Source organism: Nannobrachium achirus, assembly GCF_963921795.1.
Source record: "Nannobrachium achirus genome assembly, chromosome: 2".
Lineage (NCBI taxonomy): Eukaryota > Metazoa > Chordata > Actinopteri > Myctophiformes > Myctophidae > Nannobrachium > Nannobrachium achirus.
The window spans coordinates 78,164,645-78,190,679 of record NC_137811.1 but is presented as its reverse complement, the minus strand read 5'-3'; the positions used below and the strand labels follow the sequence as shown (position 1 = coordinate 78,190,679).

The following is a 26,035-nucleotide window of genomic DNA, read 5'->3' as shown; positions in this document are numbered from 1 at the left end:
GTAAACATAGGACCGCTACGACCGTCATATGTTGGTTGGGGGAAAGGTGTTCCGACTACCTCCTGAAGTCCCCGGATGTACACTGAGGCGCATTGATCTCGTCCTCACACAACTGCGGCGGTTGTTCTGCCATAACCTCCGGAATTTAGCCAATCAGAATCCAGTATTTGAACATGTGACTAGAAAAAGTGGTAGAAGGCCATACACGCCCCCTTTACATCCACTTCAACTCATAGCTAGCTCCGCTGTCGGTAGAATGCACGGCACAGCCGTCCGCTGATTCGCTAGAGAGCAAGAGAGAGAGAGAGAGAGAGAGAGAGAGAGTCTCAGGTTACAAGAGGGAAGGGGGGGGGCCGCTGCACAGAGAGAGAGAGAGAGAGAGAGAGAGAGAGAGAGAGAGAGAGAGAGAGAGAGAGAGACTCAATCGCTAGCCGAGAGCCTGTATCTTACAAGAAGTTCGCGGCCCTTCGGGCCACTCACATCTAGAGTTCACAGCAAGATACTGTCTGTCTGTCTGTCTGTGTGTGTGTGTGTGTGTGTGTGTGTGTGTGTGTGTTGCTAAAATGAAAACATTGAAATAATGAAAATAAAACATTGGCAGGCCTATTACAGTAACAATAATAACACAATTAGGCCAAAACTTGTTTTTTTTTTCAACAAACTATTTTTTTTTTTTTTTTTCAAAAAAAATGTTTAACTTTTTTTTTTAATTTAAAAAAAAAAAAAAAGCGGGCGTGGACTCTAGATGTGAGCGGCCCGAAGGGCCGCGAACCTCTAGTTCATATACATCTCCCACAGCTGTTCAAAATCACTCTGTCTACCCCAAACTTTATATGTCAACCTCTCCAGCCCGATGGAATTCATGAGTTCCCGATGCCACTTCCTCAATGTTGGGGCTTCAACACGTTTCCACCATGTTTTATTGTATTGACTGTACTTGTACTGTTCTCCATTTTTGTATAATAACATATTCAATGAATCTCCCCCCAGGCTCCCCCAGGGCAGGAGGGGGGGGTAGAGGAGGGGGTGGGGGTACCAGAGGGGGTGGGGGTACCAGAGGGCGTGGCGGTACCAGAGGGGGTGGGGGTACCAGAGGTCACCAGAGAGGGTCTCTCCTCCGTCAACAGTCCACCATGGAGCAGCCCACCCTGCCCCGCCACGCCTCCGCCTCCCACCCCCCCCACCAGAACCAGAGGACCACCCAGGAGGAGGACACCTCCTTCATGGGGGTCCCCGACCAGGGCGTGGCCGGGTGAGTGAGGACCAACAGCAGGGCATTCATTTTACATCACCATGAACTGTCACTCAGATAATTGCGATTAACAATTTAATTGTGTTTCTGTCGTTAACAATTACCGCATTGGCCCGAATTTACCACGACTCTGATTATAAGACGACCCCTATTTTGAGGATATCATTTTGGGAAGAAAAAAAATTGAAGACAAAATAAAGTTATTTATAAAGAAAAATGTTTTATTATAACATTATCATAGAAAAACTCCTGGATGGAGTGCCGACTGGAGACGTTCTTTTTGTGACAACATATTTCTTGGCCGCTTGGCAGTTGTTTGTTGACTCTGCTGCGTTGATAACCATTAATTTAAAGTTGGCTTCATAACTTCGCCTCTGTTGTTTGCTTACTTGTCCAGTTTTAGAGCCACTTTGTTCAAGACGGTCGCGTGGTTGTGCCATTGTACAGTTGTCCCTGCGTGCATAGTATACGTGTTTGTGTTCCCTGTTTTGATTTATACTCGCTCGTACTTCAGTACCGCCGTACCGCCGGCGCCATCTGCTGGCGCGGATGTGTAATTACAATGGAAAATGTCTAGGCCCGAATATAAACGACTTCCTATTTTGAGGATATAGAATAAAATATTGTGGTATATTCGGGCCAATACGGTAAATTTCCGTTTGGCTTGTAAGGTAGGCTTTGGCAGATAATTATGGCAGATATGATACATAAACCAGAAGTGACTGACACATTTGACAACTTTATACTTTAAAAAGAACATTGATGGTGGAGATAGCTGATCTACAAGCTCGTTTCCACTATTTCTGAAAATATAAGAACATTTTTCAACATGGAAGCAGTTCTTCTAATTGTGTTTTTTTTTTCCCTTCGTCTTCAGTCTCCATCATAATTAAAGACTTTCCTTCGTCTTCAGTCTCCATCATAATTAAAGACTTTCCTTCGTCTTCAGTCTCCATCATAATTAAAGACTTTCTAAAACAGTGTTTCTCAAACTTACCCCCTTCCCCTGACTGCTGCATTTAGCTTAGAAATATTTACATCAAAACTACAGTTCCAACACCAATATGTTCAAAAATAAAACAGCATAATGGCAGATAGATAGATAGATAGATAGATACCTTTATTATCCCAAGGTGGAAAATCAGTTGCCCAGAGGCAGCACAGCAGTATACAGTTATTTACAAAGTTACAGAGAAGTAATAGTGTGTTTTTCTATTCAGTCTCCATCGCAGACGGTCTAATAGCATGTTTTTTCCTTGGTATTCAGTCTCCATCACAGACTTAGTCCATGGGCCAGACGGGTTGTCGGTATCAAAAAGGTGGCAAAGGTTACCATGCATTTTTGAAAAGCTCTATATCTGTAGATTATATTTTGGTATGATAACCCTTTCTTAGACACAGCTAAATTGGTGTTATCAGCCTCTAGAGTTGGTGTCCCATTAACATTACATTACAGGAAAAAAGGTAAAAAAAAATAATCTGCTTTTAGTAGCATAAGAGGGGTCAAACTAGGGGGTTTTCATGATGCCGAATCCATTGCAAGCATCTGTTTTGCCGAGTCGGTGACCTTCGGGCTCCAGAAAACATCCACAAAACTCTGAAAAGTGATGACTCATCACTTTTCATCACTAAACCATTGTTTTTCTGGAGCTGTGGCGACCCCGAAGGTCACCGACTCGGGCGCCCTAGCTAAATCATTAGAGCATGCCCTGGGCTACATCTGTGCAAAATGTGGCGCTTTTAGACTGATTAGCACGAGAAATAAAACCCTAAGGCCTCTGACTAACATGAATGCACACCCATACATGCATCGTTTTCTGAGGCCATTTATAGCCCAAGGAATGTTTTTTGTGCAAAACAAATGCTTGCAATGGATTCGGCATCATGACAAACCCCTAGTTTAACCCCTCTTATAGCAGATAGTTTTTTTGCTTTTTTTTCCTGTAATGTAAAGTTAATGGGACACCAACTCTAGAGGCTGATAACACCAATTTAGCTGTGTCTAAGAAAGGGTTATCATAACAACATATAATCTACAGATATAGAGCTTTTCAAAAATGCATGGTAACCTTTGCCACCTTTTTGATACCGACAACCCGTCTGGCCCATGGACTAACTGTCCATGTTTTTATATTCAGTCTCCATCATAGACTGTCTAATAGCATGTTTTTATATTCAGTCTCCATCATAGACTGTCTAATAGCATGTTTTTGTATTCAGTCTCCATCATAGACTGTCTAATAGCATGTTTTTATATTCAGTCTCCATCATAGACTGTCTAATAGCATGTTTTTGTATTCAGTCTCCATCATAGACTGTCTAATAGCATGTTTTTGTATTCAGTCTCCATCGCAGACTCTCCAAGGAGGTGAAGCCCCTCCCAGGGGCGGGGCGTCCCAAGCCGGCCCCCCGTCCCAAGCCCCGCGGCCCACAATGCAGAGCGCTGTACGCTTACGATGCACAGGACACCGACGAGCTCAGCTTCAACCCTGACGACGTCATCGACATCCTCACCGAAGGTACCGTATGCGCCTCATCACTGCTTCCATCCATGGTGTGTGGGGGGGGGGGGGGGGGGGTCCCCAACACAATGTTTCTCTCACCACTGCTTCCATCCATTGCAAGCATTTGTTTTGCACAAAAAACATTCGTCAGGGTAAAAGCGGACACCACAAAACGGAGCTGGCCCCTCACATGCTACTTTAATAAGATTTTTTGGGGGTCTTTTTTTCCTGTATAGTAAGTGAATGGACCTAAACTTGAACCCCCTGAATTCACCTTGATCCACTAAATATATAATTCACAACTTTTAATATGTTATTTGGATGACCCTAAGGATCATAAAAAACCTTGAACCATTACTATTGCAATTTCTTTTGGGTCAGGCCCTTTTTTAGCTTAGATTGACTGGCCTAAATAGCAAACATAAATCAAATCAAATGTATTTGTATTGCACATTTAAGAACAACTCGCATTGTACCAAAGTGCTTCACAGGTCAAAATTCAGCATTACAAGCAATTAATAAAACATAATAATAAATGATACAGACATATTGCTCCATATTAAAACATTAAAACAGCAGGGAAAAGGCTTCTAATCATCAATAAAGTCCAAAGTTCAACAGGAGGATTCAAAGGCTTGTGAAATGCAACTGGTTGTTGAGTCAACAAGTCAACAAACTTCTAGTCAGGCCAGATTGCACATCTGATGCAACTGTTTAAGCCCTTGATTAGTCCATTGCAGTTGATTACAGATGTTTGTCTGTAATTAAGAGTGGCATTTAGCATTTCATTTGGAGGAAAAAAAACACAAATGTTACTTTTGAGTAGCATTTACATTGTTCTTGTATGATTTATATTTCATTCAGCCAATAAACAAGATTTGCAGGGGGGGGGGGGGGGTGTAGATTCTTTTTTTTTGCACAACCGTAGTTAAATGTTATTTTGTATACAGTAGATTTACAATATGTACTACTGTATATGTAGTTAATGTTCCATGAATGTAACTGTATCTACAGATCCGTCAGGATGGTGTACAGTAAGGTGTACAGTATGTACAGTAGTTACAGTATGAATATAATTGTCTCTACAGATCCATCAGGGTGGTGGTACAGTAAGGTGTACAGTATGTACAGTAGTTACAGTATAACTGTGTCTCTACAGATCCATCAGGATGGTGGTACAGTAAGGTGTACAGCAGGGGTAGGCAATAGGCGGCCCGCGGGCCAAAACTGGCCCCTTGGAAATTATTTCTGGCCCCCCAGATTATTTTGAGAATTATGTTTTTATTTTTATTATTATTGTTATTATTTTATTTGTTATACGATACTGGACTGACAGTCCCACATACGCTATCGTAGCTATAATGTCCAAACAGAGAACGCATTCCCACATGCTTTTAATATTCAACATATTCATGCCGAGTGAATAGGCACCGGGAGCAGCAGCAGCCGTGTGTACAGTAGTGACTGAAGCTCCTTTGAATTGAATTGAAATTGACTGAGTGGTGGTGCTGCTGCTTGCTGCTGCTGTGAGCTTTTACCTGTGGTCAGAGTGCGTGGAATCTAACTTTGGAGGTGCCATCCATGCTTCATCTTCTTGGTGCTGTCTAAAATTATTTCCTTTCAAGCAGCCAACAATGTCACAGCAAAGCTGTTGCGCTTCTAAAGGGGCTTTGCATTGACCACTTGTTTCCTCTTCTTTATGCTTTTGGTTCATTCTCTAGCTTGCCTATTTGAAGCAGATAAGGCTGATGTTTAGCGTTCTAGCAGTCTTTCTTCTTTCTGCCAAGCAGCTGCGATCACTTCACTATAACGACCAATTTGTCAACGTACAACGGTGTTGCGCAACTTGCGCACAGTATATTGAATCTACAAACTCACGTGCTGCACAGAATTGTGAGATGTGCATGAATCATGATTCATGATTATATTTATGTGATGTTGTAGCCTACGACTGGCAGCAGAGAAAAAGGAAATAATAATTATTAACATAAAAGTATGTAGGCTAATCATTACAATTATTAAAGGCTTCACTACATCAGTCCATCAATATTTGCAAATAGAAAGGGGGGAAAACCGCTCGTTTTTCCACATATATATTCTTTTCTTTTTATCACAGATGCTTATATGTCTTGTAAGGCAGTCTGTCTTGGAGTTCCAGTAACATTGTCTAACTATTAATTTCTTAAATTAGCCTTTCATTATATGTTCTGGCCCCCCATCTCAAGTTTAGAAAAAAATTGGCCCGAGGCCAAATCTAATTGCCGACCCCTGGTGTACAGTAAGGTGTACAGTAAGGTGTACAGTATGTACAGTAGTTACAGTATGAATATAATTGTCTCTACAGATCCATCAGGGTGGTGGTACAGTAAGGTGTACAGTAAGGTGTACAGTATGTACAGTAGTTACAGTATGAATATAATTGTCTCTACAGATCCATCAGGATGGTGGTACAGTAAGGTGTACAGTAAGGTGTACAGTATGTACAGTAGTTACAGTATGAATATAATTGTCTCTACAGATCCATCAGGATGGTGGTACAGTAAGGTGTACAGTACAGTGTACAGTATGTACAGTAGTTACAGTATGAATATTGTCTCTACAGATCCGTCAGGATGGTGGTACAGTAAGGTGTACAGTAAGGTGTACAGTATGTACAGTAGTTACAGTAGTTACAGTATGAATATTGTCTCTACAGATCCGTCAGGATGGTGGTACAGTAAGGTGTACAGTAAGGTGTACAGTATGTACAGTAGTTACAGTAGTTACAGTATGAATATTGTCTCTACAGATCCGTCAGGATGGTGGTACAGTAAGGTGTACAGTATGTACAGTAGATAATGTTATGAATATAATTGTCTCTACAGATCCGTCAGGATGGTGGTACAGTACAGTGTACAGTACAGTGTGCAGTGCAGTACAGTGTACAGTAGTTAATGTTACTAGACGCTCGGGCGGCCCAGCGTCTAGTCGGCGACCTGGCCAACTCGGGAACGATGTAAATAGGAAATGAATGCCCCGCCCTTTAATGCAAACCCCATTATACCTGTTGTCATAGGACCCGTTTTGACCATCTGTTTGCTTGTGTCCATTTATGCCCATATATGGAGATATCTGTATCTGTCTGTCTGTCGGCGTCCATTTTATGTCGATATATGGAGATCACTGCAGATATAGTTCTGGGTCCATTTTATGCCCATATATGCCCATATATGGAGATATCTGTCTATTTGCGTCCATTTTATGCCCGTATATGGAGATCTCTGTATCTGTCTGTATGTGTCCCTTTATGCCCGTATATGGAGATATCTGTTTATCTGCGTCCATTTTATGCCCATATATGAGATCTCTGTCGCTTTTTGTTTGTTTCTTATTTAAGCAGAATACACAGCCTGCTTAAATCTGCATCATTCAAGTCATCCTCCCAGTCCCACGCTTTGTTGCTTGTCTTATGTTTGTCTTTGTCTCTTTTATTTTATTTTTTGGAGCGGACCCCATGAATGCCCCACCCTTTAATGCAAACCCCAATATACCTGTTGTCATAGGACACGTGATTCCGAACGTTTCGCGCCGGTTCTGAAAACACGCACGTCGGGTCGGGTCGAGGCCGGGCACGGCACTCCGCGCCGCGGCGGGGAACGCGCGTGCCGAATCTGAAGCCGGTGGGACGAACGGTTCTCGAGATACGCGGATTACATACACACACGCACGCAGACAGACAGACAGACAGAGATTTGTCGCATTTATAGATAGATGAACATTGTCTCCACAGATCCGTCAGGATGGTGGTACAGTAAGGTGTACAGTAAGGTGTACAGTATGTACAGTAGTTACAGTAGTTACAGTATGAATATTGTCTCCACAGATCCATCAGGATGGTGGTACAGTAAGGTGTACAGTAAGGTGTACAGTATGTACAGTAGTTACAGTAGTTACAGTATGAATATTGTCTCCACAGATCCATCAGGATGGTGGTACAGTAAGGTGTACAGTAGTTACAGTAGTTACAGTATGAATATTGTCTCCCTACAGATCCATCAGGATGGTGGTACAGTAAGGTGTACAGTATGTACAGTAGTTACAGTATAACTGTGTCTCCACAGATCCATCAGGATGGTGGTACAGTAAGGTGTACAGTATGTACAGTAGTTACAGTATAACTGTGTGTCTACAGATCCATCAGGATGGTGGTACAGTAAGGTGTACAGTATGTACAGTAGTTACAGTATTAATATTGTCTCCCTACAGATCCATCAGGATGGTGGTACAGTAAGGTGTACAGTAGTTACAGTTATATAACTCTCTCTACAGATCCATCAGGATGGTGGTACAGTAAGGTGTACAGTATGTACAGTAGTTACAGTATAACTGTGTGTCTACAGATCCATCAGGATGGTGGTACAGTAAGGTGTACAGTATGTACAGTAGTTACAGTAATATAACTGTGTCTCCACCGATCCATCAGGATGGTGGTACAGTAAGGTGTACAGTAGTTACAGTAATATAACTCTCTCTACAGATCCATCAGGATGGTGGTACAGTAAGGTGTACAGTAGTTACAGTAATATAATTGTCTCTACAGATCCATCAGGATGGTGGTACAGTAAGGTGTACAGTATGTACAGTAGTTATAATAATTATATAATATATAATTATCTCTCTACAGATCCATCAGGATGGTGGTACGGTCGTCTGCGGGGCAGAGAAGGAATGTTCCCAGGAAACTACGTGGAGAAGATGTGAACCTGCTCTCCACTCCTTTCTGCTCCTTTCTGTTCCTTTCTGCTCCTCTCCTCCTCCTCTCCTCCTCCTCTCCTCCTCCTCCTCCTCCTCTCTTCTACTCTGTATTCCATGGAGGGGGGGGGGGGGGGGTCCCTCAGCGCTGCAAGGCGCTGTGAGCTTGTAGATCGGCTATTTTTGAGTTCTGGTTTTCTAAGTATTGAGGGTTTAAATGGTTTAACTGTCTGAAAATACACATTAAAATGAACCCAACACTGTGCTGTCAAATGATGAAGCTATCTATGGAATCTATGAAAAGGACTAATCTGCACCATCATTTTATATTAGAGGGGGTCCCTGCTTCGTCTGTCTCTCTGCTAAGGGGTCCCTACTTCATCTCTCTTAGCTAAGGGGTCCCTGCTTCATCTCTCTCTCTGCTAATGGGTCCCTGCTTCATCTCTCTCTCTGCTAAGGGGTCCCTGCTTCATCTCTCTCTCTGCTAAGGGGTCCCTGCTTCATCTCTCTCAGCTAAGGGGTCCCTGCTTCATCTCTCTCTCTGCTAAGGGGTCCCTGCTTCATCTCTCTCAGCTAAGGGGTCCCTGCTTCATCTCTCTCAGCTAAGGGGTCCTTGGCCTGGCTGATCACATCACACACGATCCCCAGATGATTAACTTAATGTGCAACATTGTTTTCTCACTCAACTGTAAACAAACCAACATAAAGTTTAAGTGTATAGAGGGTATCTGCACATTTCTAAAGTGACAATTTAAGGACTTTTTAATACCTCTAAAATGACAAATTAAACATTGTCCAAATTGTCAAATATTAGAGGCAGAAATTGTGAAAATAGCAGATCTACATGTTCACATAGATCTGCTATTTTCACAATAGCAAATTTTTCAACTTCGACTTTCGACTTTCTCTGGTGGGAGTCGACTTGTGTAATGAAGTCGACTTTTTGGTTAATGCCCTGATGTGTACTCTGGTACGGTCCAATACAACCAGGACCTCACTGCCCGGCATTTACACTTTACTATTAAATTAAAGCCCTTCATCATACGAGACGTTTTGATGTCAGCGTGTCGTAGACTCATTGTTTACCTTCCCAAGATGCACCACAACCTTTCATGGTTGGATGTGTTTTATGGGGGCTGGTAGTGTTACTGTAAATAGTAATAAAGAAATCACCGGCTTATCGTGCCTAAAAAGACACATTTAGCCACTTGTACGCATGACCCCACCTGCTGAAATCAACATCGCCAATTGTTTAATCACTCATCTTTTCTTTTCTCTAATTACAATCTAACATTACAACCCTTGTTGTAAAACAAACAAAGTCCTTTAAGAGGGAACCGCTAAGGAACCAGAATCCCTAAAATCCTAAAATGTTCCCAAACTGGTTGACGACGTCAGCTTTCAAACGTTACTTTGGCGCACACCTGATCGGACACGAGATATTCTGACATCTTTATTGTTAGTTCAGACATCGTTGCAATCTCCTCTCCATGGGCAGAAAGTTACACTATGGATGTTCAGTAGCTTTGAACCCGTTCAGAACGGGTACACAGTATTGTGTATTATTTTATGCTTTAACTAGTGAAAAATAACAGATATGCAAGCTCACAGCAAGCTTGTAGATCTGCTATTTTTGAAAAAGAATTACCCGATTCTTTTGAATCCTTCTAAGGTTTTTCTGAAAAACCCTATGTTTCTATGTCAGCAATCTGGCCAGCCATCGTCAAAGAAAAGGTCCTTTTCACTTAACTGGAGCTCAGTTATAGTCTGTTCTTGAGAGATTACTATGACAGTGGTTCTCAAACCTTTTCATGTCAAGGACCCCCAAAATGATATGTATTTGGCCACGGACCCCCATCTCAAAATAAGCAAAGTTTTAGTTACAAACGTTCGCTTTGAAAATACATAATATTCAAAAATGTGCACACATTTTCACGACTTTTTCAAAAATAGCAGATCTACAAGCTTGTAGATCTGCTATTTTTCACTGGTTAAAGCATTCAATAATTCTAGGCCTGAATGAGTAAAATAAAGTAACACTATGGATGTACAGTAGCTCGTACAGTAAATCCTTTCCTCAGAACAATCCTGTCCAAACCGCCTTCTGTTGGGTTTGAAACCACAGCTTGTCAGCGTTACTTTTCACAATCGATCAGATCAATTCTAACTGTATTGATCACTCAGGGAGGACAGTTGAATATTGATTAACTACTCAGGCCCCATTTCAACAACAGCTGATTTGCAATGTGACGTCTCAATGTGATAGTGTACATTGTGAGCTTGTAGATCGATTTTTTGTTTTGTTTTGAATGTAAATGAAACCAATGTGTTGCTGAAAGTGTAAAGTCCAGAATATCAGAATAAACAACAAACACTCCAAGATCAAAAAAGGGAAAAAATATATATAATTGTTAAAAACAGAAAATGTAATGCTTTATAAACACTGAATTATTGTGCTTACGACTGCGAGGCATATACTGTAATTTTCCCACAGATATTTCATCATTGTGTTTTTCTTTTGTTTGGAAAGCTTTATAGAAACGGTCTATTTTTTAAATAATTCTATTGTTTGTGCTTGATGTTTTGTATGTAAAAAACACATTGAAAAGGAGTTTAATGTTGAGAACAACCAAGCAGAGCAACCTGTCCAACCTTTCCAAACACACAGATTTATTCTCTTCTCTTTACCTTGGTGGACGCTGGAAAGATGTTTCTACAATCTCTGTATTTGATCCCAATTAAAATATGATGAACATGAATAAATGTTTCTATGAAATGATATCGGTTGCTGGTTAGTTCTACGTTTTTTGTCAGGGATCATTTTTCTTTTCTACAATCAGTACAATTATTTTTATTATTATTTATCACAATATTATATTTATATCAACGTAACCAATCTCATACATTCTGGATATGGATTTGTATTTCTTTATTTAGTGATTTAGTGATTCTAGTCTTGAAACAGTTGTATTTGAATGATATGATATCATAATTTCACATTGAGGTACCTTGGATCTAAACGAACTCAATGTTTAACCATAATGGTCTCACTTATATATTTTTTCTCAAGTGGGGAGACGGATAAAACTACATTACCCAAAATGCCACACTGACACCAGCTGGTACATTGTGGCATATGGTCATTATCTCTGCCTGGTGTGTGTGTTATAGTGTTAGTGTGTGTGTTATAGTGTTATAGTGTGTGTGTTATAGTGTTATAGTGTGTGTGTTATAGTGTTATAGTGTGTGTGTGTTCTAGTGTTGGCATGAAGCTTGTCCTGCGTATCAAAACCTTCTAAAATTAGATGGCCTTGAAAGCGTGAATCACATCACTGTTTCAGAGGAGACTGCATTGTTCTGTTAAAACCCTTTCAGAACGGGTACACAGTATTGTGTATCATTATTTATGCTTTAACTATTGAAAAATAGCAGATCTACAAGCTGCGAGCTTGTAATCTGCTATTTTTTGAAAAATCGTGAAAGTTAGAATTTTGACCCGATTCTATAAGTGTCAGTATTTTGAGATGGGGGTCCGCGTCTAAAATACATATAATGTTGGGGGTCCTTGACATGAAAACCACTCATATACGCCAAACATATTTTATTTTTTTATTCAGATATTTTTAGAAGACATTTTTTGATTTGTCTTTCCTTTTTTTTTCTCGACTCAAGGCACAAACATTTACCCTATGCTACAACTACATTTCCCAGAGTTCCGTTCGCCTGGAGGTCAACACATGACTCTTGTAACTGCACGCACACACACACACACACAGCTCCACGCTACGGTGTGCAGAACTGCAGATCGTTGTGGTTGTGTTGTTGTAGAATAGATGATCTTAACAACACACAGTTTAAACGGTGTTTAAATCCAGCCTGTGATCTTAACGCCGCGGGGGCTGCGCCGTTTTAAAGGAGGGCAAATGGAGAGTTTCCTTACGAGCTGCCAGGAGCAACTGAAGGTAAAAAAGACATCTTTATTGGATTATTAATGTTGTTTAGAGGAAGAGGAAGTGTTCATATAAAGTGTCCATATATGGTCATTCTGCTCTGTAGCGTCCATCTGAGATGACCGCACTGTGTTTACCAAGCCATGTCACAATACTGTGTGTGTGTGTGTGCGTGCGTGCATGCGTGCGTGCGTGCGTGTGTGTGTGTGTGTGTGTGTTGCGTAATATTGCCTGGCCATGCAGACAGAATGTTCAGAGCTGTGTGTGTGTGTGTGTGTGTGTGTGTGTGTGTGTGTGTGTGTGTGTGTGTGTGTGTGTGTCAACAGTGCATACTGCATAGCATGCAGATTTTTATATTATTAGAATGAAGCTGGTTTTAAGATCATAAAGTGTGTCTGTCACGTCACACTCACACCGCACACACAAGTGGTGAAAAGTATTTAGACTGATTGGTGGGTTAACTTATAATAGTAGTAATTAATACCATGTAACTCTGGTACATGTAGCCTAAAGTCCTGTGTAACATATTTAATTCATATTTAATAGTAGTAATTAATACCATGTGACTCTGTCCTAAAGTCCTGTGTAACATATTTAATTCATATTTAATAGTAATTAATACCATGTGACTCTGCTACACATGTAGCCTAAAGTCCTGTGTAACATATTTAATTCATATTTAATAGTAGTAATTAATAACATGTGACTCTGCTACATGTAGCCTAAAGTCCTGTGTAACATATTGTACTGGAGTCAAAGTAGGCTATGCAGCTGCAATAGGGGTGTAACGATATAGTAACTGTATCGAAATATATCGAATGAAAACAGCTAAAATCGAATCGCATCGTTTAATTTTGTATCGTATCGAATCGGCAGTGCAAAGAATTGATTGTATCGATACTACCTGCTTGTGCATTTAATTACTTTTCCTTTCCATATAGAGATCTGGTCTATCCATAAATGTGTGTAATCTCTGGGTTCATGTCAAGGTGCAGGTTTGTCAATATACAATGTCCATGTATTTGGCAGATAATCACCGTGTTTACTTATTTATATCCATCATAATACATGTTTCCCTTAAAAACCTGCACTATCCGCACCTTTCAAACAGATTTAATTTCTTTGCTAAATAGTTACTATATCGATTTTAAATCATTGAATCGAATCGTATCGTATGGCCATGAATGAACCAATATCGTCCATGTATCGTATCGTCAACCATGTATCGTGATATGTATCGAATCGCTAGCAAAATGTATCGTTACACCCCTAAGCTGCAACTATGGCAATGTGGCGTCAAAATGGTGCATTTTGGTAAATGGTGCATTTATATAGCACTTTTATCCAAAGCGCTTTACATAGATTGTGCATTACATTCACCCATTCACGCACACATTCATACACCGGTGGCGGAGGAAACCCATGCAAGGCACCAACCTGCTCACCGGGAGCAACTAGGGGTTCAGAGTCTTGCTCAAGGACCCTTCCACATTAACTCAGGGGGAGCCCGGATTCGAACTGGGAACCCTTCAGGAACCCTTTGTGCTCTAATAACGGTTTCTCTACCCCTGAGCCATGCCGCCCTCATCAAAATATACTGATTCATGCAGGATGGCCCAATCACAATTTTCACAATCATATTATTTATTTTCAATGTAATTAGTAATGCATCAAGGTGTTCCTCACATTAATGTTGCAGCCAGCTGGTAAAGTTGAGTCTGATTTTAATTAGCTTACTGTATGTGATGCTGGCTAGCTTTCACCTATTATTATATATTTATCATCATTTAATTTCTTTATAAATAACATAAACATGCATAAAGTAAACAGTAAACAAAGCTGTTAAATAATAATAATGGAGTATTGTAGGCCTACCTCTGAAACAGTGGAGTAGTATAAATAAAACATGGAAATACTCAAGAAAAATGTCTCAGCTTTGTACTAAGATACGGTAAGGAGCTATGAAATGAAGCGTTCAACAAAAAGGCAAACGTCCAGCATATATAAAAAAAGGAAAAGCACACCTAGTGTGAAGTGAGAGGAGCTATTTATGAGTTAACTTCATGAAGCGTCCAGTGAAGCTTATGTGACCCTGGGTGTACAATAGCCATAAATTATAACTCTTGTAGAGGTTGCTTATATTGTAGTCTCACGAGGCCAGACTGTTGTAGAGGTTGCTTATATTGTAGTCTCACGAGGCCAGACTGTTGTAGAGGTTGCTTATATTGTAGTCTCACGAGGCCAGACTGTTGTAGAGGTTGCTTATATTGTAGTCTCACGAGGCCAGACTGTTGTAGAGGTTGCTTATATTGTAGTCTCACATGGCCAGACTGTTGTAGAGGTTGCTTATATTGTAGTCTCACGAGGCCAGACTGTTGTAGAGGTTGCTTATATTGTAGTCTCACGAGGCCAGACTGTTGTAGAGGTTGCTTATATTGTAGTCTCACAAGGCCAGACTGTTGTAGAGGTTGCTTATATTGTAGTCTCACGAGGCCAGACTGTTGTAGAGGTTGCTTATATTGTAGTCTCACGAGGCCAGACTGTTGTAGAGGTTGCTTATATTGTAGTCTCACGAGGCCAGGCTGTTGTAGAGGTTGCTTATATTGTAGTCTCACAAGGCCAGACTGTTGTAGAGGTTGCTTATATTGTAGTCTCACGAGGCCAGACTGTTGTAGAGGTTGCTTATATTGTAGTCTCACGAGGCCAGGCTGTTGTAGAGGTTGCTTATATTGTAGTCTCACAAGGCCAGACTGTTGTAGAGGTTGCTTATATTGTAGTCTCACGAGGCCAGACTGTTGTAGAGGTTGCTTATATTGTAGTCTCACATGGCCAGACTGTTGTAGAGGTTGCTTATATTGTAGTCTCACGAGGCCAGACTGTTGTAGAGGTTGCTTATATTGTAGTCTCACGAGGCCAGACTGTTGTAGAGGTTGCTTATATTGTAGTCTCACAAGGCCAGACTGTTGTAGAGGTTGCTTATATTGTAGTCTCACGAGGCCAGACTGTTGTAGAGGTTGCTTATATTGTAGTCTCACGAGGCCAGACTGTTGTAGAGGTTGCTTATATTGTAGTCTCACGAGGCCAGGCTGTTGTAGAGGTTGCTTATATTGTAGTCTCACAAGGCCAGACTGTTGTAGAGGTTGCTTATATTGTAGTCTCGCGTGGCCAGACTGTTGTAGAGGTTGTTTATATTGTAGTCTCACGAGGCCAGACTGTTGTAGAGGTTGCTTATATTGTAGTCTCACGAGGCCAGACTGTTGCCTCCACGATTTGGGCAAATGCTCCTGGCATACAGTCTGGCAAACGGAAATAGAAACGATGAGTGCGAGATAAAGCGGATGTGACGCAACCACTCCCTTGGTGCAGTAGCAATAACATGTCCTACTGGAAGCGTTATGTCTCCTTTCAATATTTTTTGGGGATGTTATTTTGTCTTTCTCTGGTGTTGTTGGTGTTACCTCCATGATGTTTTCAAACGTTTTCTTAAACTATACACCCATAACAAGAATAGGCCGCTCGAATGACTCTGTCTGAGCTAGTGTGCTTCTGTTATGTTTCCAACTAGCCCTTACCCGTTCAAAGATATGAGCTCCGAAATGATGTGCAGTGTGTGGGTTATGGGATGTGCACTGTGCACACAGTATATGAGGGATGGAAAGTAACTTTAACTGGTGCTTGCATGATAATATGTAGGAGCATCAATGTAAGAAATACCCGTTTCGTTTAATGGCTACAGAGATACTGTGTCCCTGCCCAACCAATGGCATGACCTGAGACCACAGTGGCCTTAATGCCCCTCAAACCAATGGCATGACCTGAGACCACAGTGGCCTTAAAGCCCCTCAAATCAATGGCATGACCTGAGACCACAGTGGCCTTAATGCCCCTCAAACCAATGACATGACCTGAGGCCACAGTGGCCTTAATGCCCCTCAAACCAATGGCATGACCTGAGACCACAGTGGCCTTAATGCCCCTCAAACCAATGGTATGACCTGAGACCACAGTGGCCTTAATGCCCCTCAAACCAATGACATGACCTGAGGCCACAGTGGCCTTAATGCCCCTCAAACCAATGGCATGACCTGAGACCACAGTGGCCTTAATGCCCCTCAAACCAATGACATGACCTGAGACCACAGTGGCCTTAAAGCCCTAGCAGCTGACTGCACTACTTTCTCCTCTGTCTTGTCAATATGTCGACGTGTGTCTCTTTCTTGTCATGTAGACACTAGGGGTGCCACGGTTCAGTCAGCCCAAGGTTCGGTTCGTATCTCGGTTTTTGGCTCACGGTTTCGGTACAGTAAAAATGAAAAATGAAAAAAATAAAGAATCCAAAATGTTCCGTTAATTTTAAAGATATGGTGCAATCATTTGTTTCCCCCCTAAAACATGATAATCAGTTATTATGATTATACTAGGAGGAAGATTTTCTCCAAAAAATTTACAGAAAGAGTTAAAATTATGTTTTTAAGTGGCCACACCCAAAAAAATAAAGAAATTGGGTTCATTCGGTATGGGCCGTTCGGTTCGGTATACCGGTTGGGTTCAGTATTGTGGCACCCCTAGTAGACAGTAGACACCGGTATGGGCCGTTCGGTTCGGTATACCGGTACGGTTCAGTACAGGGCCGTTCGGTTCGGTATACCGGTACGGTTCAGTATTTTGGCTCCCCTAGTAGACACCAGAGTCTTTGGTTGAGTCCCATTTCTAAACCAATCCAGTATCTTTGATTGGTGCAGGGCTGAGCATGGATCAGATTGTAAATACCTATTTATTTATTTCACAGCAGATAGTCTACATATAACATCCTTAACCCTTGTTTTATTTGATGGCCTTCCTGCCCTGGCATTTGGCCTTTGTGCCCTAAAAAATGTACGCCCCTAAAATGACAGAATTCCAGTCCTGCTTGTAGAGTGTTTGGTTTCATTTTATGCTTTCAAGAGTTAAATGGTTGTTAACATCTGCATTACTTACTTCACAATAAGTCTACACAACATGGCAACACGCGTGCAAGACACCAGTCATGTTGCCATACCTTAGCAACAGGCATGATACATTTATTTTAAGAAGTACTTTCTTGGGCTGGATATGGCAGCCTGGAACGGTTGTTCAAGTGCAGCTAAACTTGGAATGTTAGTAAACGTGTCACAATTAACAATAAGGAATTGCACCTGTGCAGCTGACCTGCGGAACCTGGGAATATAGCATTCTGTCAAGATGGGTAGAATATAATTATAATAGCTTGTTAAAGTGACCATTTTGTACATTTTTGCATTTGTAGTTATTTTACTGTAATTTAACAACATAATAACCAGCACAGATAGACAAAGAGACATTCATGGATTTATATTTAAAAGTAACTTTTATTTCCCCCCCTGGACCCAGGGTATGGCAGCTGCATACCCCTGGACCCCCCTGGACCCAGGGTATGGTAGGTTTCAGAAAAACCTACCTTTCTACAGTATGTCAGTGGTTCTCAAAAATGTTCATGTCAAACATGTATTTGGCCACGGACCCTCATCTCAAAATATTTAGTTCCAGGGACCCCCCAAAAGCAAAATTTGAGTTACAAATGTTCGCTTAAAAAATAAATATATTCAAAGATTTGCTCACATTTTCATAACTTTTCACATTTTGCAACAGCTAAATATAGAATAATTTCAGGCCTTCAGATGTGAGGCGTTGCCACAGGCATGGATTATCAATATGGAGCCATCGAGTCATCCTGACCTGGGCTTGATTTACACACACGCACGCACACACGCACACACGCACACACACACACACTACATTACACACACACTACATTACACACACACTACATTACACACACACACACACACACACACACACACACACGCACACGCACACGCACGTACGTACGCACGCACGCACGCACGCACGCACGCACGCACGCACACACGCACCACAACATCACTGTGTGTGTGTGTGTGTGTGTGTGTGTGTGTGTGTGTGTGTGTGTGTGTGTGTGTGTGTGTGTGTGTGTGTGTGTGTGTGTGTGTGTGTGTGTGTGTGTGTGTGTGTGTGTGTGTGTGTGTAATGTAGTGTGTGTATTGTGTGTGTATTGTGTGTACCCAGGCCTGGAAAACACTCTCAGTATCAAATAACTCACCGCTAGCTGGAGTAGAGTAGAGTAGAGTATATATGAGCTGCTGCTGCCGGGATGGCTTCTAGTGGGAATCAAATGCACCACTGACTTCATAATAGATCAGGGGTGGGCAACTTTGATAATAGAGAGGGCCACTATATTTTCACACTCACTCCAGAGGGCCACAATGCATAATACAGTCATACAGTCATAAATAGCAAAAATAGATGATCTACAAGCTCAAAACGCGTCGCACTGCGACACGTTTTGAGCTTATAGATCAGCTATTGATCGGCTAAATATTGATATTTTTTAATTGGAATCCTGAATTATGTTTGGCTATTTTTTAATTGGAATCCTGAAAATATTTCATTTCAGATTATATTATACAATGGGCATAAAAAAGACTAGTACTAGTACTCATTAACTGTTTTACTGCCAGATGTTGTTATTTATTTATTGGGTTTTGTGCCAGCAAAAGCACCTTACCTTTGCGATGTTATAGACAAAGATGTATTCATTTTTTTTATCATTATTATTTTCTTTTCTCCTTAAATAGGTGTACTTTGGCTATACTAGCAGTAGAGGGCAGCCTCGTGCAAGAATGAATGTGAAATGAGCCGCTGCAGCTTCCTTACATTCAGGGCGCAGAGTCGCATCAGAGCAATAGAACGACAGCTAGCAGCCAAGAAGTGAATTTGGACATTATTGATGTTTACGTGAGATGGAGATTTCAAAGCAGGATTACAGGAGACGCTTATTACTGTACACACCCGCGCGACCCCTCATCAGTTTACAGACATCAAAACAAGGTACAAAAGAATGAGCCAAAGAACGTACTATTGGCATCGCGCCGCCGGAAAAAATGGGGCGAACGGGAACGTCCAAAGCGGTAAAAGAGTTAAGCAACCAATATAGACTGAAATAATTAAAGTGGGTCATGTTTGCATGTTTAGAATTTTAACACCTGAAATCTATCAGTTTTCCGAAATTAACCTGAGGGCCGCATTAACTGAAGGTGGGGGCCGCCAGTTGCCCATGTATGTAATAGAACATTAGTGTGTGTGTGTGTGTGTGTGTGTGTGTGTGTGTGTGTGTGTGTGTGCGTGCGTGCGTGTGTGTGTGTGACAGTGCATGCAAGAACCAGGAGAAATACAACATTAAAGATTCTCTTCCTGTGTTCATTTATTCTACAAATTGAACCAAATGGACCCAGCGTAGTGTCTAAGCTGACATGTGGCATACGACATTAAATTAACACCTACAGCGTAGTGTCTAAGCTGACATGTGGCATACGACATTAAATTAACACCTACAGCGTAGTGTCTAAGTTGACATGTGGCATAAGACATTAAATTAACACCTGGCGTGTCTAAGGGTCCATTTGGTTCTGTCTTTTTTACATTAAATTAACACTGGATTTTATGTTCTTTTTGCATTTTGCTGTCACGACTCACGAATGTAATCCATTGTTGTCAAAACATGTCAAACTAAACAGTTCTTTCTAACGGCTGAAAAGACAAAACGCCACTCGTTGCATCAGAGTAAGATCTGCAAGGTGAAGGTGTGACGACCGTACGTGTGTCCTGTTCAAATCTGCTGCCTCAGTCAATCAGTCCTCTGATGCTGATATTTATGTTATTAAAGGATTCATCCAGACCAAAACACATATAGGGTTAAATCTGTCTTTTATCATACCCCTTTATACCTGCTTTAGTCGATTTTTTTCATAGCTGCCCCTTTTGCTAGATTTCGGCAGCCCCCGTTGCTAGATTTTGCGGGCCCTCTCATAACTAACAGAGTGTATAGCCTTTATACTAGTGCGGTTATTTCTTCAGCTTCAAAGTTAGTATTTTTTTATTGGATTGTGTTTACACAACGCCCTGAGACCAACCAAACCGCTGTTTTGACCTCACAGGCACCCTTACTTGTCAAACGGCTTCTGCTCTGCACCAGAGCAGGGAGAGGAGAGGCTAGAAAGGGAGGGGAGGGAGGGGAGGGAGGGGTCAGTTCCAATCCAATAAAAAAATACTAACTTTGAAGCTGAAGAAATAACCGCACTAGTATAAAGGCTATACACTCTGTTAGTTATGAGAGGGCCCACGAAATCTAGCAACAGGGGCTGCCGATATCTAGCAAAAGGGGCAGCTATGAAAAAAATGGAATAAAGCAGGTATAAAGGGGTATGATAAAAGACAGATTTAACCCTATATGTGTTTTGGTCTGGATGACTCCTTTAATTTATCTACATTCAGTCAAACTGATCTTTATGTTATTAATGTATCTACATTCAGTGATTAAACTGATCTTTATGTTATCTACTATTACATTTTTCTTAGAGCCGCATCCCACTTCCACGCCCATTTCGCCTCCACTTCAACTCATAGCCAGAGCAGATGTCGGTAGAGTGTAGGGAATCAGAGCAGATGTCGGTAGAGTGTAGGGAATAAAACCGCCCATAACTCTATCATTGGCCCCCCGTTGCCATGGTGACCGCCGTCCATTGGCTCGTATTCCCAGCTATGGGACCGGCGGATCCAATTTCAACCGAGGGGGGCGTAGCCAGAACACACACACACACACACACACACACACACACACACACACACACACACACACACACACACACACACACAAATAGCTAATAGTTAGCTCACAACTTTCCACTTTTCTCTTTCACCTCAATCGCAGTAACATCCGTATACCACGTCATCGCATCACCAATACGTTTTATTTATTATTATTTTATTTTTTTTCTCAAAAAATTTTTTTTCTCAATTTTTTTTTTCTCAAATTTTTTTTTTCGCAAATTTTTTTTCTCTAAATTTTTTTTTGAGAAAAATGTTTTTTTTCTCAATTTTTTTTTTCTCAAATTTTTTTTTTTTTCAAATATTTTTTTCTCAAAAAAATTTTTTTTCTCAAATTTTTTTTTTCTCAAACTTTTTTTTTCTCAAAAAACTTTTTTTTCTCAAAAAACTTTTTTTTCTCAAAAAAAATTATTTTCTCAAACAAAACATCAGATCGTGGCCACCCTGTACCTCAGGCATTTGTTTTCGACTAATATTTACTCCTATAGACGCAACGCGACGACCTAGAGGGGGATTCTAGTTATCTACATTCAGTGAATAAACTGATATTTATGTTGATCTTTATGTTATTATCTACATTCAGTCAATAAACTGGTATTTATGTTATTAATGTATCTACATTCAGTCAATAAACTGATATTTATGTTATTAATTTATCTACATTCAGTCAATAAACTGATCTTTATGTTATTATCTACATTCAGTCAATAAACTGATATTTATGTTATTAATTTATCTACATTCAGTGAATAAACTGATATTTATGCTATTATCTACATGCAGTGAATAAACTGATATTTATGTTATTATCAACATTCAGTGAATAAACTGATATTTATGTTATTATCAACAGTATGTTATTTCCATGCAAATAAAAGGTGAATTGATCCCAGTGAATGACAGGACGATTTCACGATGAATTTAAATCTCCACAAGTATTTTTTATATGCCTTATTGTTTTCAATGCAACCATATTGCCAATGATAAATTATACGTCAACCACCGGATACGGATAAGCCTAAATATGCTTTTTAATGAATAAAATGTCATCTATACTTACATTCCTCCTATTGCCGCATCCCACTTCCAAGCCCATTCACGCCCACTTCACATCCACCTCAACTCATAGCTAGATCAGATGTAGATCAGATGTAGGTCCGTAGCACCCTGTAGACAATGGGGCTTCCGGTGTGTTCCACAATTCCTAGCGGAAGTGCTGCGTTTAACGGACGTTACGTCATGCGATGCGGGTCTGTTTACATTCCCCAGCGAAAAAACTAAAATAGATTGTAGCTCTTAACTCACTCTTAATAGGTGTAACATTGCTTGAATCAATGTTTTTGTTTGTATATTGTTTATTGCGAGCGTAACCGACGTAGCAGGAGACGTAGACCAGATTTTTTCGTGCAGGGAATACGTTTGCAGGAACACAGCACTGTGAAAAAAATACAGCTTCCGGGAAAATTCAGCCCCCCCTCCCAGAACGTCTTCTGCCTTCTATTGTCACCAGGCTTTTCTCTTCGCAGATGAGTAAGCCTGGCTACGCGAGGCTAGGTCCGTAGTAGGTCGGTAGAACTCACAGAATACCGCCCTAACTCTATCATTGGCCCCCCGTTGCCATGGTGACCGGTGACCGCCGTCCATTGGCTCGTATTCCCAGAATCCCAGCTATGGGACCGGCGGATCCAATTTCAACCAAGGGGGGCGTAGCCAGAACACACACACACACACACACACACACACACACACACACAAAAATAGCTAATAGTTAGCTCACAACTTTCCACTTTTCTCTTTCACCTCAAAAACATTTTTTTTCTCAAAAAACTTTTTTTCTCAAAAAAAATGTTTTTCTCAAAAAATGTTTTTTTCTCAAAAAAAATTTTTTCTCAAAATTTTTTTTTTCTCAAAATTATTTTTTTCTCAAATATTTTTTCTCAATTTTTTTTTTCTCAAAATTATTTTTTCTCAAAAAACATTTTTTTCTCAAAAAACTATTTTTGCTCAAAAAACTATTTTTTCTCAAAAAAAACATATTTGGCCATTACACACACCACACTGCCGCAACATGGCGGTGAGGGCCACGCAGCGGCCTGAACTCTAGACTTCGGGCCGCAAACTTCTAGTTTTGTACAATCTGTATGGTAGAGTATGTTAATGACATACAACTCATAGTCATACAATTGTCTCCCTGCTCTTCTATTGAGTCATTTAGATGGGGTCAGAGGTCAGGTCTCACCTAGACAACAGGATCTGACTCCACCACGGTTTTCCCGGTGACCCTGAGTGCAACGGTGGGGGCCGATGGGCAAGGAGGGTCGAAGGTTATGAGAAACAACTTAAATAAGACCTTAAAACCTGGTGAAAACAGTTGCGTGCATTAGAGCAAGATGATGATAAAGGAAATCATTAAATGGAAAACATTAAATTAACTTCTGAAAAGGTCTTCTAAGCCTACACCAGCCTACTAGTAAAACTAGTGGAACCGCCATCTTGCCACACGTGAATAATTTCGGTTGTAAACAATAACACAGACAATATAAATCCTTATTAGTCTAGTAGTGGGAAGAAAAGGTTATCATCATGGCCCCAAATAACTTTTAAATATCTTGCAATTGGCGACGAGTCTCTTACGAAATCGGCAAGAGAGCCTCTCAATACATAAATCCAACCTCCATGGGCAATAGTCAGTGGTGTGTTCCCCACACTCCTGCGCCCCCACCGTTGTGCTCAGGGTCACTGGGAAAACCACGGTCGCAGATCTGACACACATTCTGACCTGCCGGTCGCTTCAGTTGAGGCTGGCAGGCTCTAATGAGGTCAGTGTTAACACAGTCAGCACCGGGTTCAAATCTACTGGGGTAGAAGAGTTACATACAGTAATGCTGCTTTAAAAGAAAGAGAGAGAAAAATAGATTGGCGGATGAAAACATTAAAACAACACTTTGTAAATGAATGAACACAAACTGCTCTACACAGAAGGTTGAGATGATTTATTGGGGACTCAGCAGATGTTTGAGACGCGTCTGGCTGATACGCAAGCTTGTCCAAGTTCCGGTCCCCGCCGAGCCCCCTGTGATTGGCTGAACCGGAGGTAGGGAGCGCTCCATTGTAGTCACTTGAACCGCGCAGAAGAGGTGAATAGAATGCGTTAGGAGGTTATCGTGGCGTTTATCGTGGGCTTGCCCAGGCCTTACGGCCTGGGCATAAATATAACGATTGCATTCACCACGGCTTCGTAACTCGCGCGGTGCTCCGCCGGCCGCGCGCCCTGGCCAGGTCCGCTGGCCTTCGCGCCGCTTGCAATGTCGTGGACAATAACTGAGCTTCGTGGACAATAACTGTGACATCTAACCATAAAACGAGTGCTCCTTTCATAGACACACTTGGACATAGACTAGACGCGTTTGAGAAACTTAAAGTGTGGTTCCTGTGGAAATAAGCCTCGGCTTTCTAGGATCTCCTTTTAGTTGACCTTGTACCAGTGATTTGTACTGTCATGAAACTGTACTTTTTTCTATTGCAAACTTCTAATAAATTCTTCAATCAATCAATCAATCAGTTGAGCCTGTGCTGTGCGTCCTGCTCTGTGGTCCCCAGGGCAACGCAGACGGCAGTCAGAGGTTCCATGTGGTCCTGGGGAACGAAGCATGTGATCTGGACTCCATGGTGTCGGCACTGGCCTACGCTTACTTCCTGTTTAAGGTGAGCTTACTTCCTGTTTAAGGTGAGACTCTTAATTTAACCCATTCAGGCCTAGAATTATTGAATGCTTTAAAATGTGTGCAAATCTTTGAATATCTTTATTTTTAAAGCGAACGTTTGTAACGAAGATTTTGCTTCTGGGGGTGGTCCCTGGAACTAAATATTTTGAGATGGGGGTCCGTGACCAAATACATATCATTTTGGGGGTCCTTGACATGAAAAGGTTTGAGAACCACTGACACTAGTAGTCTGAAAGTGAAAAGGATCTTTTCTTTGACGATGGCTGGCCAGATTGCTGACATAGAAACATAGGGTTTTTCAAAAAACCTTAGAAGGATTCAAAAGACACTTATAGAATCGGGTCAAAATTCTAATTTTCAAGATTTTTCAACAATAGCAGATATACAAGCTCACAGCGTGGCACTCGGTGCCACGCTGTGAGCTTGTATATCTGCTATTTTTCAATAGTTAAAGCATAAAATAATGATACACAATAATGTGTACCCGGATGTGATGACACGCCCCCAATATGAACATTATATGAGACGGAAGGTCACATGGTCTTTCTACAAACTCTGAAAACAGAGCGAGTGACTGCGTGGTACGCTTCGTCTACAAAATAGACGATCTACAAGCTCACGTCGCGTCCGCACAGGCTCACACCTCTAGCACGGCTATTTTTCTGTCACAACCACACACAACGCGCGCGTGCAAAACAGAGGAGCAACAGCTCCATGGTCACTCCGGTTGTTTAGACCGGGGGTTCTCAAACTGTTTTGTCTCAGGTCACCCCATGAATATTGTTTTAATCCGAGGCAAGCCTACATTATAATTTTCACTCCCAGCACCTTATATTTATAGCATATCGTCGTTGTCGGGTGGAAACCTTGTATGTCCAAAACCGTTTGTTTTGTATTATCATCTAAAAAATGTACCAAACTAGTGAAAACAGTGTGAGGCGTTGTGTGCTTGTAGATCTGCTGTTTTCACTAGTTTTGTGCGAGGGATGAAGCAGGGCTTTGCTTTACCAAAAGACGCACACATTTGAAACTTGGAGATACGAGGTTTCTGCCCGACAGTGATGATATTTTAGTGATTATATTGCGAGGAAAACATTGAGATAACAGCCATTTAGGTTAGAACTGACTGAATATAACTTTGTACTTCAAGTTTAAAATGATACTAAATATTTA

At 41.2% G+C, this 26,035-nt stretch overlaps 2 protein-coding genes across 2 annotated transcripts in view; both read left to right on the top strand.

Moving 5' to 3' along the window:
• The window catches only part of myo1eb (myosin IEb), a 73,884-nt gene extending 65,317 nt beyond the window's left edge, over positions 1-8,567 (top strand). The window contains exons 29-31 of the mRNA XM_080744569.1: positions 991-1,252; positions 3,596-3,771; positions 8,420-8,567. Coding sequence (XP_080600695.1) covers positions 991-1,252; positions 3,596-3,771; positions 8,420-8,496 — 515 coding nt within the window. The 3' untranslated portion in view covers positions 8,497-8,567. The remainder of the gene's footprint in view (positions 1-990; positions 1,253-3,595; positions 3,772-8,419) is intronic.
• Positions 8,568-12,240: 3,673 nt separating this feature from the next.
• The window catches only part of prune (prune exopolyphosphatase), a 59,392-nt gene continuing 45,597 nt past the window's right edge, over positions 12,241-26,035 (top strand). Inside the window, exons 1-2 of the mRNA XM_080753137.1 lie at positions 12,241-12,449; positions 24,738-24,842. Of these exons, the coding sequence (XP_080609263.1) occupies positions 12,411-12,449; positions 24,738-24,842 (144 nt within the window). The 5' untranslated portion in view covers positions 12,241-12,410. The remainder of the gene's footprint in view (positions 12,450-24,737; positions 24,843-26,035) is intronic.